Here is a 20,011-nt window from a genome sequence, read left to right as displayed (position 1 = left end):
TAATCAAACAAAGGGTAGACAGATGTGTAAAATTAAAAATAAACTTGCAATACGTCACAAGAAATCAACATTGTACAAGAGGCAGGTAAACTCAAATATAAAAAAATGTATTACTTACATCACTAATCGGGATATTATAGACGATATCATATTAACGGCCACATATGAAAAACACTCAAAAAATCATAGAATTTAACATGACAAACACAACCGCTCAGCAGTACGTCCGAGTCGCCATATTGAATTGAGTTGAAGTTTGAAATATGTTTTGGTCACGTGATGAATCAATATATTAAGTAGCCAGTTTAAGTAGACTACAAAAATCTAAATCTTTTATTTTTTTGTACATGATATACTGTGAAGTTGTAAAATTATGTCTTATTGTTTATTAAATTTATTAAATGTTTTTTGGCGGTTCAATATAATTTTACCAGATGATGTCTCACAAATGTACGCTAGCGCCATCTCAATATCACGTGTGTAACTATTGTGGTTTCTTTTTGCGCCATCTGTCGATACTTCTCAGAATTACGACGTAAAGAGAAACTACGTGTTGGGTGAAATTGAATCTTAGCGGGATATGTTTAAAAGCATAGTAACTTCTACGTAAAGCGTATTGATAACAAGTACTGTTTTATTTGGTAGTATTATACTTCAGTTTAGTCTGATACGACCAAATCAAGAAGTTGTCCGTGCCTGGCGCAATAAGTTCGATGAAGCAGTATTTAAAATAATCGGCTAGTAATGTACGTTCCGGGCAGGCGCTTTTTTTGTTTTCCACGTAGTTTCCCTTCGCTCAACGAAGAGTGTGCCGTGTAGAGCGTTCGAACGCTGTGTTTTTTGACGTTTGTGTAGTTTTAAAGTGAATAATGTGATTGTGTGGTTCGTTATGGCCTATAAATACCGTGAAGATTTAGTTGGCAAACGATTTCTGTCTGTGAGTGGTGTGACAAAAATTAATGTGAATAAAGTTTCCGAGTGGGGATGGAAAGCTGGTGTTATCAGGGCAGCATCGCTCAAAGATAACAAGAATAAGGAGCTTCAGGTAGAGCCCTATGCCTTTAAATTAATATAATTAAATTTAAGAATATTTTTTATTGTTATGTTAAGTCATGGCTGAATATTATTCTAGATGGTTCACGTATAATTAATTGCCAGTCGCATACCAACTGAACGCAACGTCTTGTCTTTCCATAACATAACACAAACATGCCAGTTCCTCATTCTTACGTGGAAGAGGTATGTACTTATTTCCCCTCTAGGTACCTATTGAATAATATAGTGGTCGTACGTTGCTATTTGTATCTTTGATTGATAAGTTGGCATTGAACTGTATCATAAATTGGAGCCATGAGTTGTCTTCAAATAAAACTAGATAGGTACCTTAGTTATTATAGTGATTGTAGAGAACAGCTTCGTATATTATTATTCTGGTACATATTTAGTAAAAACGATAGTTGGTCAAGAATGATTTATCTCGTTCAAACCGGTTCATATACCTAAACTAGTATTGTAATTAAACATAAAAAATACACGACTTAGTAATTTTACGAGCAACCTACGCGGTTCAAGGCGAAAAATTATTTTCCAAATACATGTAGATGGCTAGGAATGTTGGCACATTTTGCCCTACGATGGGGGGAAGGGACAAGGGCGCTTAGGGTGGGAGTGAGAAATAAGCTCGGGACAGTTGGAAAGGGCTCGGTCGGAGCCTGGCGGCCTGGGACCTATTCGCAAACCCCGGGATAAAGATACCTATAGATACCTACATACATCGATGAATTATAAGTTCATACAGACCTGAAATTATTCTTAGGAAAAACAAAATACCTTCCAATCTATCTGGGGCAAAATGTAGGATAGATTTTTGGTGCACTACCTGACTATTTACCAGCTTGAAAACTTACAGCTGAACTCTTACTAAAATGACAGATTACCTATCAAATCTAGAAATAAATAACTGTCTTTCTATTTCCTACCTATCTGGGATAGGACTTACACTGAGTTTAGGCCCTTGCTTGGTGCAAACCACAGACGAAACTTGACCCTCATAAAAATTGGAAACCCAGTGCCAAAGGAACATTACCTTAGGTATACCACACCTATAACAGGCAGACTACCTACAACAGGGACAGTTGTAATTTTTCTATAATAAAACTAAAAACCAATTCGGATTCCCTCGTTTTAAAAAAGTAACCCGTTTATCTATGACAATTTAGTTCACCGAATGCACATGGCTGGAGGTTCGTCGACCCCGCTCTCACCGCGTTCGATGCACCGGCCCGACACCGGCGACGCACGGTTTCTGAACCGAATCAGCGTTCGACAATCGAATTCTTAAATTAAACTTGATGAAAGGAAAGTTTCGCGATAGTAACGGGTACCCAATTTGACAGGTTGAAGGATGATTACACTTGAAAATTACTTTTTTTTCACTATAAGCCGTGTACGAAATAAAGAATCGATAAAAAATCACACATTCACATTAGGAAAACGTCTACCTGCCAATACCTACTTGAGATATCTAGGTACATGGTACAGTAGGTACTAAGAGTAATTGATTGATGCTTCATTTTACTTTGCATTTTATTTTCGTAAATAGGTACTTACCAATGATACATTTGATTTAATTGTATTTGGTCTCATTGATTATTTCTTTATTAGTACCTACCTAATAAATTAAGGTAATTGACATAAAGACATTAAAAGTTGTTTACCATTTTTGTCGAGATATTATTCAAAATATTTATTAAGCATACATTCTTTATCTCAACCTTGATAAAGTCAATATAATTACATGAAAGTCGTTTATTTAGTTTCACTTGTCCTTTTTAACCTACTACAACAATGCAAAAAGGTTTTACCTATTTAATTAAAGGCGATACTAAACAAAGAGGGCATTACGCAACCTACAACTTGCAACATCAGTTTAATGATTATCGAGATAGACATAGGTACGAATACTAACAGGCTAATTCGAGTTTTAGTTATTCGATCTGTTTCCGATATGATACTGCTCTGTCAGTGTCAAAAGTTACTAACAATCTTAGTAACAAAGCAAAGTTAATAGCAATCTAGTCTATTAATCTTCTTATTTTTATCCCATATCCTCTGCTATAGTTCGTTTATTTTAGCATTAGAAATAAGGTAAACAATCTTGATGAGTCTTTTAATTGAAAAACACATTTTAAAAATAAGTTACGGCAAATATGTAACAATTATGAATGTAATACGATCATTTATATTCTTCTGCTTTCATTAGTAATAGTTATTGATTTTTAAAAAGCGTTTTTCAATTAAAAGACATGTCAAAATCGCTTACCTTCTTTCAAGTTCTTTCTAATGCTAAAAAAACGAACTATAGAGTGTAGGGCTCAAATAAATTTCTCCAATTGATTTCAGTCTTTGGTATCTACATTTAGATAGTTTCTTCCCAATTCATTCTTATCCTTTCCACCTCTTATTCCATGGGGTTCCAGGGTGATTTTGGATTGCAGCCTGTTTTCAACTTGTAAAGTAATCTCCATCTCCAAAGTAATGTTGTTTTTAGGGCACAAAACACCAGCTTCTCCATTACAGTCAGATACGTTTTTTTTCCAGAGTTTTGTATTGTTGACTTTCTCATTTGAGCCACCTTTCACTAATGATAACGTTTTATTAGAAAAGCGTGGGAAAGAGATTGGCACCTAGTTGATTAACATTTAAATGACTATTTTGTATCTGCGACTATTGGTGAACCAACTAAACAACTAAAATCACGATCGCCTGACGAATTGGCATGTGTTGCCAATCGTCTCTATAGCACAGGTGCCAAAAGAAGGATTTATATATATGTTTACTTAGTTATATAATCTTTTACGTTATACTCTTCAGTGACTTCTTTTTCATACATTATTCAGTTCATGCTATCAGTTTAAATTTAAACTACCAAATCTGTTAAGCTATTAGGTTATTACTTCATGAATAAGTATGACATTGTAAATCCTTGGGTGTAGTTTATGTCAATCTACTTTGCCATTATTAAACTAGCGACCCGCCCCGTCTTCGCACGGGTTAACAAATAAATTATACACCTAAATCTTCCTCAAGAATTGATAGGTGAAAACCGCGTGAAAATCCGTTCAGTAGTTTTTGAATTTATCGCGAAGATACAAACAAACACACAGACGCCGGAGGACTTTGTTTTATAAGTTGTAGTGAAGTGATTATACCGATTGGCACCTTTATTCAAATAAATGTAATAAATTCCGGCAACATTATTGCTTTGCTACCACTCATTTCATATCATCTATTCAAATTTATGATAGAAGACTTTACATAATTCCACTTTACACTATTTACATATAAATACTATAAATAGCTATGACAGAGATAAGACGTTATGTTATGAACGTTAGACTTCGTTATCTAACACATGATTACAGTGGGAAAATTTTGCTGCTTACCGGTTGGTCGAATCAACGTTTCGTGACAATGTTGGTCCCTGAGAATGATGTCAGTTTCGGTTTGATTGAACTAGCCTACGAGACAATGGCACCCCACCGGATATTACAAGTATCAATTCCAATGTTGTATTCAAAATAATGGAATGTCTGATCAATACTCATGTAAAGACGACTAAAATTGAAAATTATGTCAATGAACTTTAAAACTTTCACAAATCTGAATTGGGTCTAGACTGGTGAAATCCTAAAGGTCACCGTTATTAGTCAATTCTTCAGACAAGCTGATTATACGCTAGGTATTTGGTTTTAATTACGTTTTGGCATATAAGAATAACCGGAATTTAATTGATTACTAACCACATCATTAGGATGTAAAGTACCTAATGATTACTTACTTACTCTGGCGCAGCGACCCAAAGTGTGTCTTGGCCTCCAACACGACTGCTCGCCACTGATCCCGGTCCTGTGCCGTTTCTCGCCAGTGCTCAACCCGGAGCTCGCGCAGATCAGCGTCCACCACATCCGCCCATCGATACCTAGGTCGGCCGACCGGGCGGCGTCCTATCGGTTTTCCCTCAAACGCTCTTTTCACCGCCCGATCACCTTCCATTTGCTCAAGATGGCCGAGCCACCGAAGCCTTTGCGCCTTTGTCACCCCAATGATGTTTGGTTCAGCAGCTAGTTCTTCAAATTCGGCGTTTTTTCGGATTCTCCAACCTAACCTCCTGCCTTAACCTAATGATTAAAATGGGAAATTTTTCGAACACAAATATGACCTACAGTACCACGTCTTATTTGCTATCTTTAATTCCAATGTAGCATTTTTGAGTTCCGCAATTTTCAACATGAAAAGCTTGTGATTTTCGTCACTTTGGCGAATCATTAACTTTCGGGTCAAAAGTGTTGGAAAATTAGTATGACAAGAATTAATAGAAGGTTAATTTCACCTATGAATATGAAGTAAAGGAATACCTAAACGCGAGTACAAAACATTGAACACGAACACAACGACAAACCCGATGCGATGCGCGCCTGCACCGCTCCTCTCATTCCTCGGTTATAAATAGAAGCCATATCTTTGTACCGCGCTCTCCCGCCGTGAGTGAGAAACGCCAGATAGTAAACTTATAAGCACTACTAACGTGCGATAGATGTGCCTGGTAACTCTGAGGGAAAAATAGAAGACGACGAGGATTTCTAGTTACAGTAGAGTTTTGACCCCTTTTGCGAATTTCCTATTGATTGATGTCATGATTCTCATGGCCCTAAGCTCGAGAAGTAAACTGTCTTGACATCTGACATCTTTTAGCGATTTGTGCAATTAGCGTTCGTCGCGATATCGCCGCTAGATTACTGTAATATTTGAAGTATAAAAAAGTATATAGAAATAACCTGAAATCCATCAAAATCAATGTTGAGATATGTACATAGGTAGGTAGATGTTACAGAAGCAAGTATCCTCGTATAGATGTATCTGAGCACATCAATTTCGACAATTTGGGCACCCTCACGTTCATCAAACGTGCCGGACTGGAGATTTACTTTCGTCCAATCTACCAATAGAAATACTGTGAATTGTGATGCGAACGGATTTCAAATATACTTCTGTGTATCCAAGACACTTCGCGAAGCTCAAGTTGAAAACACAAAATTCATAACCTTTTCAAGTTCATGTGAATTTATGCGGAAGAACGCGGTGAAATTGCTACCTCGGAATTAAAATGGCCGCGGCTAGAAAACGTTGTAGAGCAATTTCTTGTCACTAGTGGACAAAGGAAAACGAGTAAAGTTAAAAGAAATGATAAAAGTTAAATTAATTACATAAATATATTATGCCTATGTCATTCTCCACGCTGAGACATAATCTAATAGGCTGAATCAACATTTTTTTGCTGTTACTCTCTCTCCAAGACTCAGTAGCAGTGTTAGCACACGCACGACAAATTCACCGCACACTGTACCTTTCACGTCAAATTCATCGAACTGTTTTGACTGCAGGGCAAATATCTATATTATATTTTAGTGATTCCTATTCGGTTTATTTTATTTTTGAAGTATTCTGTCACATTAGTTTCAGCTGAAATACAACACTAAGTATCAATGTCAAACACAAACACGGACACTTTGCAAAGTTGCCTGCAAGAAAGTCAAGACCGCCAGTCTAGGCTGTAGGCATTACACGACAATGACCTGGACATTGCCTGAACTATAGCGAAATCGATGACTGATGTTGTATTCAACGTTGTAATCTAGTTATTTGGTTAGTACATTAGCGAATTAGCATACCTATGGATGAAAATTTAAACATCTATTAAAATGATTAAAGGATACAGGACCCCAAAAGTTTAGATACTTATTTATAAAGACTTATTTGTAAAAGTACCAGTAATACTTTGCTGATGATTGTACTTGGTACTTAAACGCAATATTTCATAATCAAAACCATAATTGTGTCGCTTAACTTCAAACTCGGGTAAATCCATTCGACCCTCTCAGCAAATATCTACTCTATTACCTTTTCTTAGTACCAAAATCGCATAATCTGACAGATGGATTTACCCGAGTTTGAAGTTAAGCGACTCAATTGGCGGTTTTCAATTCAATTCAATAATCATTTATTTCAAATAACAAAGATTCATAATACTGTTGGTTTTCGGTTGTACCACATGTCCCGTGACTTCACTTGCTGCCAACTTTTTTTATGTTGGGATACTTTAGGTAGTTTAGGCACAAATTTGATACATACTCGTATAGTTATCTCTGATCTTGATTAATTTAAGATTTACACCAAGATGAAAATTGCCAACATGCGAATTGAGTTTATTGTAGCATTATTAGATGTTAATATTAACCTATATGTTTTGATCGTTTTCATAGTTGCGTAATTGGAGTGGCAGATCAACTCAGCTTGACAAAGCCAAAAGCAATTGATTAATCAATAAACCATTGAAGCTTAATTGAGCTAAAGGACTTGAGGAGATCGATCACGTAATAACAGATACCTGCCCGATGCTCGATTGATTGTTGTGTTGACTTAGTAATATGAATCATTACGGTTGAGTCATTATAAAAACAAAGATTGTCATCTTTGAGCTGCTCATTTCCATATTTAATAGCTGCAAATAGTGGCAAGCATGCTGTTTATGTTAAAAATTCTTGTAGATAAATGCCATACAGGTGAGTGACAAGCTACTAAGTAGTAGTTGCCATGTGTACTTGCACTAGCATAATCACAAAAACGTTAATTATCATGATACTCATGCTAATGATGTAATTTCTTGTAATTCAATCACTGACATTGTTAAACTGATAGATAAAAAAATCATCTCTGTGATAATCTATTTCCACAATTTACCGGTAACTGGCCCCTTTCTTAGTTCCTCACTCAAGTCTTGTTGGTTCCTTGCCAATCTCAATCGTAACTTTGTCATCGGTCTTTTTAAAGATAATATTATCCGTTTTGCTCCGGCAAGGGGCCTTGGAGAAGTACCTGCTTGAGAAATCTTGGCACTATTGCATTGAAGGTTAACGAGACTGTGGTCTATCTATACTCAGATTTATTGGCTTGTACGTTAAAGGGGGTACTTATATACTATAGAAAATAGTCCACACAAGGCCCCTCAAATCCCTCAATAGGTCATATAACTAAATTTCGATGTTCGCGGTAGACGCGGTTGGTAGGTCCTGCTCAGATTGGAATTGACGATTCCACTTTTTGACCCGAGATGATTAAATATACTGTTTTGATAGTTTAGCGTTAGCGAACATAAGACAGACAAAATCTAAGTCTTTGCCTGTGTACCTATTCTGTCCAATCTAGCCCATCTGCATGCTGGAGAGATCATCAATTTAAGAGCGCTCTTACAAGAAAAGTCGAAATAATGCAAAATTGATGATACTAGTCGACGAAATTCAGGACTTTGCGCTCATTATTAGAAACAATGAGTACGTGTTCCAGTAAAAGCGTCTTCTTATCTTTATAAATATCGTTGTAAATATTAGAAAAAGGACTTATTAAATTAGTAATGATTTTTTTTCTGATGGTCGTTTCCGAAAAACCCCGTGAAGCACTGAATGGCGAGCTCTTATTTGGAAATGTTGAGAATTTTACTCTGCTAAACCTGGCTATTTTGTATTACTAATACCCTGTACTTTAGGCATATCAAACTATATTTTTCCTACATACCTTTGAGAAAGAGAAAATCAAAGTAAAACGAACTCGATTTTCTCTCCGAAACAAGTGTCAATTCCTACGAAAATCTACTTAATATCGAAGTCATTTTCATACTCAAGCAATCTGCAACGTTTGCTTATACTGTTGGTATACATTAGTGTTTATGAAATTCTACTATAATTTTTTGGCAATTTTTTGAAAACTACTCTATATTACCGATGACGCGCGCTGCGCCAGCTCAGTGCCGCGGCAGAGCTTGTAGAGGCAGGACGTGTGTCGGTCGGCTCCGCACATTTTCAACGGCGACGACGAGGTTTTTTATCATTGTGTGCGGCGGGCGCCGTGTAAAACGCTATACTGTGTGCGTGTAAACCGCAACGAGAGACTTTGATCCTAGCACCGTTTTTATAGTATTATAATTTATAATGGTACAGTTTAATAAACTACCGGACAGGATTAAAAATATTTGAAACGACCTGACATTCTATATGTATTTATTTGACTCAAGATAGTTTGACTCAGGGTCTGATGATGGAGCCGGAAGGTGGTCACCGGTATCAATCAACCATGCAACTAAACCACTTCGTGTTTAGGCTCGTTTTATTCATCTCAACAAGATCTTTGACACAAGATAGTACTCAGGGTCTGATGATGGAGCCGGAAGGTGGTCACCGGTACCAATCAACCATGCAACTAAACCACTTCGTGTTTGGGCTCGTTTGATTCGGCTCAACAAGATCTTTGACTTAAGATAGTACTCAGGGTCTGATGATGGAGCCGGAAGGTGGTCACCAGTACCAATCAACAATGCAACTAAACCACTTCGTGTTTAGGCTCGTTTTATTCGTCTCAACAAGATCTTTGACTTAAGATAGTACTCAGGGTCTGATGATGGAGCCGGAAGGTGGTCACCGGTACCAATCAACCATGCAACTAAACCACTTCGTGTTTGGGCTCGTTTGATTCGTCTCAACAAGATCTTTGGCACAAGATAATACTCAGGGTCTGATGATGGAGCCGGAAGGTGGTCACCGGTACCAATCAACCATGCAACTAAGCCACTTCGTGTTTAGGCTCGTTTGATTCGTCTCAACAAGATCTTTGACACAAGATAGTACTCAGGGTCTGATGATGGAGCCGGCAGGTGGTCACCGGTACCAATCAACCATGCCACTAAACCACTTCGTGTTTAGGCTCGTTTTATTCGTTTCTATAGGATCTTTGACACAAGATAGTACTCAGGGTCTGATGTTGGAGCCGGAAGGTGGTCACCGGTACCAATCAACCATGCAACTAAACCACTTCGTGTTTAGGCTCGTTTGATTCGTCTCAACAAGATCTTTGACACAAGTTAGTACTCAGGGTCTGATGATGGAGCTGGACTGTGGCCACGGGTACCAGTCTACCATGTAACTGAACCACTTCGTGTTTGGGCTCGTTTGATTCGTCGCAATAAGATGTTTGACACAAGATACTACTCAGGGTCTGATGATGGAGCTGATGATGATAGACAGGTACCCGTCGCCACCTTCGCGCTCCATCATCAGACCCTGAGTACTACCTTGTGTCAAAGATCTTGTTGAGATGAATAAAACGTGCCTAAACACGAAATGGTTTAGTTGCATGGTTGATTGGTACCGGTGACCACCTTCCGGCTCCAACATCAGACCTTGAGTACTATCTTGTGTCAAAGATCTTGTTGAAACGAATAAAACGAGCCTAAACACGAAGTGGTTTAGTTGCATGGTTGATTGGTACCGGTGACCACCTTCCAGCTCCATCATCAGACTCTGAGTATCACCTAGTGTCAAAGATCTTGTTGAGACGAATCAAACGATCCTAAACACGATGTGGTTTAGTTGCATGGTTGATTGGTAATGGTACCTTCCAGCTCCATCATCAGACCCTGAGTACTGTCTTGTGTCAAAGATCTTGTTGAGACGAATCAAACGAGCCCAAACACGAAGTCGTTTAGTTACATGATAGACTGGTACCCGTGGCCACCTTCCAGCTCCATCATCAGACCCTGTGTATCTTCAGTGTCAAAGATCTTGTTGAGACGAATCAAACGAGCCTAATCATGTTACTACATGGTTGATTGGTATCCGTGACCACCTTAATCATCATCAGATCCTCAGTACCAGTTCGTTTTTAAACCCTCGTTGATACAAACTTTACAACCTATAGGTACCAAATGCAATGACGAAACATGTAAATAAGCGAGTAGGTACCTATAATTTCTTTCGAGTAATATACCTTCATAAGTACAAGTATGGGGCTATTCATAAATTACGTCGTTTCAAATGGGAGGAGTGGGGGGGGGGTCTGGACATGGATGATGGTAACATGATGTAGGAGGAAACAGATTCATCCGAAGCTTGATTTTTGGATGATTTGAGGGGGGGGGGGGGGGGGTCAAAAATCGTCAAAAATAGATGACGTAATTTATGAACAGCCCCTATGTACATTTGCACTGCATTTAGTATTTTCGTACTTACCAAATAACAGTTTTAGAACTTTAAAAGTTAAGTACAGTTAGTGTTGTTATGGTTGATTTCAATATGCTTCGCGAAGGATCAAGAATGTTTAATCCATCATTGTAGTGCGAGTGTGGTAGAAGGGATCGGCGTACTGAGCTCGCACGGCCTGCCGCAGCGCGTAAAATACCTAAACTCGCTCAACGCCGAAATGTAATAGCGCTCTTAAGGGTGGATATAAAAGATGAGTGCCTAGAAAACTTGACTCGATCTATTTGACTTTAATATCATTCTCTTAAAAGTAACACCATAGATTAATCACAACTGAAAACCTTAAACCAAGTTTGACAGTATTTTATCAACATTAGTCAGTACAGTGTTTGTTTAACTCCCATCAAAATATTTTAAATAAACAGTACCTCTGAAGAACGTCATATCACCGGAATAGACTTGCCCTTGACAAGGCCATACAGTACACAACATAAGTACTATAAGTAGTCATCGTTGACTGCCACAAAAAGTTTTGTTTTCGTCTTGTTTAAATCACGACGTGAAACTTATCAACAAATATTACGCAGTATTTCGATGTATAAAAATAAATTATTTCATTTCTATGTGAACGAAAACGTGTCAACAAATATCACTATATGCATTCGAAAATATTTCAAGCAATATGGTATTTTTTATAAGTCAAGTGCATAGCAAAATTACGCGCGCATGTATTCTTATACCGGGTAGGTATAAGAGATAGTCTATATACTTTTCAAAGAAATTAATATTTTAACTGTAGCTTCCCAATACATATATGATAGTATTATTTATGTTATTAAGAATCTAGACTCCTTCACTAAGAATTCTGATGTCCATAACTATAGTTGGTCAAGCAGATCTTGTCAGCAGAAAAAGGCGGCAAATTAAAAAATGTAGGCGCGAAGGGATATCGTCTCATAGAAAATTTGAATTTCGCGCCTTTTTCTACTGACAAGATTTGCTTGACCATCTATATAATGGGTCATTCTAAGTTAAGGTATTAACGGTGTCCATGATACATATCCATACTTTTCTTAAACAATTTAAATCAATTATGGTAATTTCCCTTAAAAGATTGCATTTCCTCTATAGACAGTCAATTTCAATTAATTAATTAATTCAGTTTTGTCACAATTGCACCTCAAACATGCAAAATGTCCCTCCCCTGGCCTGTCCCTTTGCAGGTTTTTCAATCAATCAGTAACTTTATCCAGATGTAATTCTCATAAATCCGTTAAATTTAGTATACTTCATAAATTAAAACAAATATTGATTGTAATGTTATTAATAAAATCCTTTAAACTTTTCTTTTTCATAAAAAATATCTATGTTAAATTTTGTCCCCCAAATTCTATGTCTCCTACCCTGGCCATTATGTAAATGTAAAAATATTGAGTTTATAATTTTAATTATTGCCATTTTAATCCCAATAGCAATGCATTTCATTCAATACTAACAACCAACTCTGCGACAGTCATCTTTTGGTTCCGATTGTCAGTCATTTTGATCATTGACCTCTTTACTTGACAATGTTGTTTTATGAAAGTGGTATCTCCCCTGGTCAGTTTTATTTCAAAATTATTGATATAAATACTTAATTGTATTTGTATATTTACTATAGTTTATGCATAGATTATATAAATACTTTATTTTAATTATATACAATAAATATTTTCACAATTATATCTGATTTGACATGAAAAAGTCACTCCCCTGGCGTCTTTCCCCTGGCGCATAATTTTCTAAAATGTACAGTGGAGGTATGAATTCTTGTTTAAAAAAATCATTACACTTTAATTTGCTCGAATTTGTAAGACGGCTGGTCAAAATTTCGATTCTGTTTATGTTTTTAAAGAGATCAGGGGAGAGACCTTCTCTCTTTATTACATAGAAAAAGTACGGTCTCTCCCCTGGTGCCTTCTAAAATGGTAAATAATTTTAAAAATGACTGATTAGCTTACAAATATACATAAAAGAGTTGTTTCAATAAAAATATTGTATAATTAGATCAAAATTTCAACATTTATGTTGTGCCACTTTTTCATATAAGCGATTACCTCTTAACTTAGAATGACCCTAATACTAGAAATAAAAATAAGCTTGCTATCAAAAAGTTTCGTGTTCGTAAAGTACAAAAGTCATTCGTTGGGCAATGCATTCATTTTTATAACAAGTTACCTGAGGATGCTTTAAGATTACCCTTTCCAGCTCTTAAAAATTACCTAAAAAAAAGTCATTGATGTTGAAGGCTTATTACAGAGTCGAGGACTACTTGACAGACAAACATGCATGGTCCAAACCAGAAACTGTAATAAAAACAAGTAGCAATTAAAAGCATTGTATTATGTGTAGAGTTATAGGTGACTCAGCTCAGATAAGAAAGCACATCAAATTTATGAAGGCATCTCATGACAATCAGTCAGATTCATATAATATGTATTCTCATTTCTTTTATTGACTTTATTTTCTTTTCCTTTTGTAAGAAGTTGATATGTTTTCTGAAAGAGCTACGTATTTGTATGATTTCATGTACATATAATATATGTTTTTTTTTAATCATATTTCTATAAAGTTATATACTTACTGAGTATAATTGCATGAATTCTATAGTAATTTAAATTGTATTTTTCTTATTTACTCGTAATGCATGTTAAGGGGCTACCCCACGCCAATGACCTTCGACCTGAATCCCTTAGTTTTCTAATGTTTTTTGTAGCTTATTATATTAACAGCAACGGCTTTAAGCAATATAGTATCCCATATTTACTTCGAAGTTCATTGTCTTCGAGATATTTGGCATCAAAATAGAACAATTTTAAGCTAAAAAACTGGTTTTCTGGCCATAACTTTTGTGTTAATTAGTTTAAAATTAAAACCCTGGACACGTTTTTTGAGACGTCACACACAAAAAAGTGTTTTTTTAGATAGTGTTTAAAAAAAACATAAAAAAATAAGTATTCATTTCTTTAAAAATCTGGTGGACAAAACCGGAGATTAAAGATTGAAGAACCGATAGCCGTTTGTCTTATAATTCTATCTGTAGTGCAACAAAAGGAGATACGATTCAAAACTTGTCAAAAAGCGATGAAAACCTCGGGTAGCCCCTTAATTATAAGATGTAATAATGTTTTGAAAAGATGTGTCCCGCCGAGTTTGTTGCCGGTCCCGTATTGGGATACCCTCCTCCAATTGAGGGGGGATTTAAATCTTCTCGAGGCAGAGGTGTACGGTTGGAGCCGGTATAGCTTTATTTGACGTTCATAAGCGCATTGTAATATGCCTAGTGAATAAACTATTTTTCATCTTTTATCTTTATCTTATCTTATAATACTGGGTTTACGAATTATTCCGGACACCATTTTAACTGTTATTGACTCGTCAAACAACAAAATTCCAACAATCGAGTTCCCTAATAACTCCAGTCAATTGTTTAAAACAAAAGCATAACCACAAACTTTCTACAAACGCGAACGAATCGAGTCGGCCAACGCCGCTATCGAGTTATCATCGAATCCAGCTGATATCACGCAAGAGTTGTGCAAGCCGAGCGTGCACAAAGATCGAGAGGGGGGGAAAGTAGGTCGGCGGGGCGCGGGGGGAGCCCTTAGGCCGCTGGGCTGCTCCTCTTGTAGCCCAGTTTTCCGATTGAAAATAGAAAGTTTTCCGTGATTTTCATTTTCCTCTCTTGAATCTGTCATTGTAATTGTAAACTTTATAGTAGATCCCTAGAGTAGTGTGATGCGCGCGTTTATGATTTGTCAGTTAATTTGAGAAGGGTTTCAACATAACCCTGGAAAAATCTGGCATAAATCTGGAACCCCTGCTATAATACATACATAGATAGGATAGAACGTGTGCAGAAAAAGTTTCTAAAGTATTTGAGCCATAAACTTAAGTGCCCCTCTAATCGAACTGATTACTTAGTTACTTGTAGGAAACAGCATCTGGTACCATTATTCGAACGACGTGAAATTGCTGATGTTGTATTCCTCCTTAAAATCATAACTGGTGAAATAGATTGCCCGGAGTTGCTCCAGCAGATCTCATTCGTAACCCCTTCTCGGTTAAAAAGACACTCTCCTCCTATCTCATTAAAGCGAACATCATCCAACTACAGACGTAATAGTTTTCTTAACCGTGCGAGCCGTAATTTGAATAAGCTAACGAAAGAGCTTGACATTGATATATTTAATTGTGACATTCCCTCCGTGAGGCGTAAATTGACGGAAATGTGTTTCAATTAGGCACTTTTTATTTATCTCGTAAGTGAGTGCTTTGTATATGTAGTATCTAAGTTACAACATAACACTTTATTTTGTTCTTAGTTTTTCAGTTATAATTTTTTTTTCTTTTTTTCTTTTTTCTTTGTTTTTACACTATTTAATTGGTGTCCTGTCACCGGTAGAAGGGTTTGATTATGTAAGCGAATGTTGTTAGTTTTGGTTTGAGTCTTATCTCTTTCATGTGTGCGATGTGTGTGTGTGTGTGTGTGTGTGTGTGTGTGTGTGTGTGTGTATGTGATGCGTTTTACTTAAGTATATGTTTTTACTACATATCTATTTGCGAGTTCCTGTAATTGGCTCTATATATCTATTTATGATTCCATTGTCATTTAGTTAGCTGTTGGATCTCCTTATGTAAATAAATAAATAAATAAATAAAATAACTTTCTCTAACAATGTTTTTACCGGTCAATTCCAATCATGGTAGGAATTTAGTGTAAAATCGATTAATACTCGCTAGATTTTTTCTCAGAGATTAAACAAGTTACAAAGCAACATTGCAATTACGGTTTTTTTTTTCATATGTATTGCAGGCATAAATACTTGTATTTTTATCGAAGGGTTAAGAGCAGGGCACAAGAGGAGCAAACAGCCACTTATCAACCGCTCGGGGTCGCACTCGCGCTACGCTACCACGCGGGGAAAGCGCTCTCTCTCCAAAAAAAAACATTCTGACAGTCACTGGCCAGCTACATCTTATCTATGGGAAAGCGATTAAAAAACTCTTTGCCACATCTCAAGAGAAAAGTGATCTCGAATAAAAACACTCTGATAGTGTCTTCTGGCAAGACTATAAGCATTATGATGATGATTTTGCGTTGAAAAATACTGCTGCGTGCTGACTCAGCAGCAAAATCGGCGAGAGATTCCGCTAATAATACAATGTTATTGTTAAATGATTATGTAGATTGCTGATTTAAGTACCTTAATTTAATTTGAATTGTGAGATAAAGACTTTATTGTATGACGATGTTCCCTGATTGCATTGAAGCAATGTATCATTGAATTCATTAATACGGTCAAAATTCTTATATATATCTGATATGCACAAATTAAACCACTAATATAAGACTATAATTGACTAATTGTATCATTAATGACATAAATTTCCTTAATTACCTTGGCTTTCGAAAAGAAATCCTACAAATATAACGGTCAAGTAGTTAGTGAAGTGAAAACGTTTTGCGTAGTTTTCCCACCTCCCATCTGCCCTGCGACCTGTTCTAACCAGCCGGCAAACGAGTTAAACTACTAATTTGTACCAAACACACCTATTCTGTCAGTGGTCGTGTTGTTCGTTCAGTAAGAATTGCACAAAATTATTGTATGGAATTCGAAGAGTACTTAAAGTGAGGTTTTGCAAAATATGTGTCTAGAATAGACAGCAGGACCGGAGTTTGAAATTGCGGAAACCTGTGCCAGTGGTAAGCAGTGGACGCTTGTGGTCGATAATGATATAAAATAGGATGGAAGATATTTTATTTACGACACTTAGTTAAAAGTTAAAAACGTGAGACACAATGACGATAATATGTCAAATATCTTTTGGGTACCTACCATAGAAACATTCTCGATTGAGCGCTTGACAATTTCACTAAAAATAATAAACGTAACATATCTTCTCTACGTGGTCTATTTTCATGTTTTCTTTGTTACAGTCTACAAATTTTGCGTAGGGCTATATTCAGTGACCTACTTTGAATTTCGCTGGGTCACTTGCATCCGGTTTTATTCCGCTACCCTTTTGACATCCTTCCTCCGTACCTCTACGTATTACCTTAACAATCGGACAAAAAAATCTATCGAGCGAATTTTTTTTTACTACTTTTGAAATATTTTGTGGTCTTATCACCAACAGGTCCTTTCCGACCATTTCGAACGTGCAAATCTCCGCTGGTCTCTGTTGCACCCTGGTTTGCACAACTGTTCATGTAATAACGTGTCGAAATCTCGACCTTTTCCTGAGTGTTAATTAAAATGGCAATTTTCTCCTCGGGCACTTTCCATCAATCTGCATAAAACTTTGAATTGATTTAAATGTCAATATCACGTTCACGTAAGAAGTTATCTACGTACAAGGCTACTAGGTACTTGCACTTTATATTATTAGGCAATTAGTTTCGATTATGGAACGCAGAATTTGATGTATACGCATCACAATTTCAATACATATATACACTGAGGTGTAGGATAATAAATGAAAAATTTTATTATATTTCCCATTGCCTAATTACACGAATGCTCTAGGTTTTAGACATGTCCGCCCAGAACATACAGCTTGAAGCAAATTTCCGAAAAATGAAGCCACTAAATTAAATTTTGTAGGCTTTGTTTAGATTTTATTAGCAGTATTTATAACATCAAAGGTTCGTCGGTGGCCTCGGCCGCCCTGCAACCTTCGCGGCCCCCGTGCCATCAGACTTGTTCTACTATTATATCATTGCCTTACTACTTAACTGCAATGCCGTTTTGTCTTCGTAAATAGGCCGTCTTGCACGTGTGCATATGTTGTCTTTGTGTTGACAGTCATTTATTTAAAGTTATAAATAGTGAGGCTTTTATTTACCTCTATAGTTTAAATGTATGCTTGAATGCCAGATTTTCGAGGTGAAGGTGAGCTTATGGTCTTTAGTATAAAATAAAGACATTTGTATACGTGTGGGTTAAATAAAAACCCGGATAAAATTAATCTCAGAGGGGGTGGTTTATACATTTACGATAATAACAGTATAAAATAGTAGGTAGGTACTCTTACCTTTTGCTGTGTCCATTAATCATTTTCTGCATCACATTCTTCAAGTTAAACAATACATATAGTTTTGTTCTACATTATCTACTTGTTGTTAAGTTTAACGATTGTAAAGCAGCTATCAGCTAGCAGTGCTAGCACTGATTACCTATGAGGGTCACTCGATAAAGTGGGTCATCATTACACTCGCGACCCAATCGATTTTCTGGGTCTCGTGAATACCATCGAGAAATAAAGCATTAATTGTTTTTAACAACTTCTTACATGATAGCACTGCAGTGGATACTGGATACTGTATCACGATACTACGAACAATTCTTGAGCCTAACTGCAGTAACAGTAAAATTGGTTGTAAAAGTTAACAATACCCATAACAATGACTTTTAAGTTCGAGCTGAACACAATGGTGATATAAACAATTTCAACTACTTTTGGCCGGATGTCAAAAGAGAGTGCAAAGACAAAACACGTACGTATTATGATATTTATGATACATCATATGATCATACAACACTTGCAAGTGGAATGCTGCCATACTTGCCTCGCCGGACAAAGACGTCGAACCACAGCCGTGTCGTTTCATTCGTTGTTTCTTTGTTATTGTTACTTAGCAGTAAAACGGAACGGTTATTTCCAGCATAGATGGTTAGACATTTAAATATCTTATACAATATAGTCGACTTCCTAATGGTCTAGACTTCTGATTGCTTCGCTTTATTTAACTTATTTCTGACCCAAAACCATTTACATTTTTGCTAGGTTCAGTTCAACCTTCTCTTTTTAACTATTTTATAGTTTTTATACAACCAGTACGGATATCGTTCTGAACTTATTACCTATGATTACCGCTCTTAGTTTTAGTATGACGATCATTATGAGATATTAGACATGTATTCTGTTATTTATTGAGTTTTTTTTCAATTTGACGATAGTTCTAAAATTTATTTTTAAATTATAAATTTGTAATTTAATTATCATTGTTGACATTGTATAATTACGTTACGTTGTTGTTACGTTGCATGCTAAATTATTGACGATAATAATGTAAATTCATATAGATTAGCGTAAGAATAATTTATACTGTAATTTATCATTATGAAATAAATAAACTAAACTAAACTAAACTATGATGGTCGTTTTTGTCTACGTGACAGCGTGATAAAACAGTGTCTGTCACTTTCTATCCCGCGGTGTTAAAAAGTGACAGTTATTTTATCACGTGGATAAAACCATCCCATAATACGGCGGCAGGAATCAATTATTATTAATAAAGCGAGAATATCCTACTTATTAAAGCACTTTTTGAACTCTGAAGTAGGGGTCGACAAAATGGCTATTTTATAGGCCTCCACTGCTTCTTCTGGCGTCTGAAACCGCTGACCACGCAGTTTGTCCTTGATTCTGGGGAATGTAAAAAAGTCGTTGGGACTTAAGTCAGGGCTATATGGAGGGTAATAGTCCAATATTTCGACTTTTTCACCGTCCAGGTACTCAGTTGTTGTCCGAGCGGTGTGTGGGCTGGCGTTGTCGTGGTGAAGGATGACTAGGGTTTGTTGTTCGGAGTTCAGCAAAGACGTTCGGCAAACAAATAGTGGTGTACCAATCAGCATTGACTGTTCTACGATCCTCAAGAGCAACAGTAGCTACGTGACCAGATTTAGAGATAAACGTAGCCACCATCTTCTTAGCCGTGCTGCGAGAATGAACAACTTTTGTCGGTTTGAGCTCGTCTTCGAAGACCCATACTCGGGATTGGTTTTTAGTTTCAGGCTCGTCACCTGATACTATGCTAAAAACTGCATTTGAGCGTCGTGTTAAATTTTTTCAAAGTTTTGCGGCACCAATTGACACGG

The 20,011-nt window shown here is 36.6% G+C and overlaps 1 protein-coding gene across 1 annotated transcript in view; it reads left to right on the top strand.

Annotated features, from left to right (window-relative positions):
• Positions 1 to 778: 778 nt before the first annotated feature.
• Positions 779 to 20,011, top strand: part of LOC134794232 (probable JmjC domain-containing histone demethylation protein 2C) — a 218,656-nt gene continuing 199,423 nt past the window's right edge. The window contains exon 1 of the mRNA XM_063765974.1: positions 779 to 1,045. Coding sequence (XP_063622044.1) covers positions 890 to 1,045 — 156 coding nt within the window. The 5' untranslated portion in view covers positions 779 to 889. The remainder of the gene's footprint in view (positions 1,046 to 20,011) is intronic.

This window comes from Cydia splendana, chromosome 10 (assembly GCF_910591565.1).
Source record: "Cydia splendana chromosome 10, ilCydSple1.2, whole genome shotgun sequence".
Lineage (NCBI taxonomy): Eukaryota > Metazoa > Arthropoda > Insecta > Lepidoptera > Tortricidae > Cydia > Cydia splendana.
The sequence above is the reverse complement of the archived record's forward strand: the minus strand, read 5'-3'. Positions and strand labels throughout refer to the sequence as shown.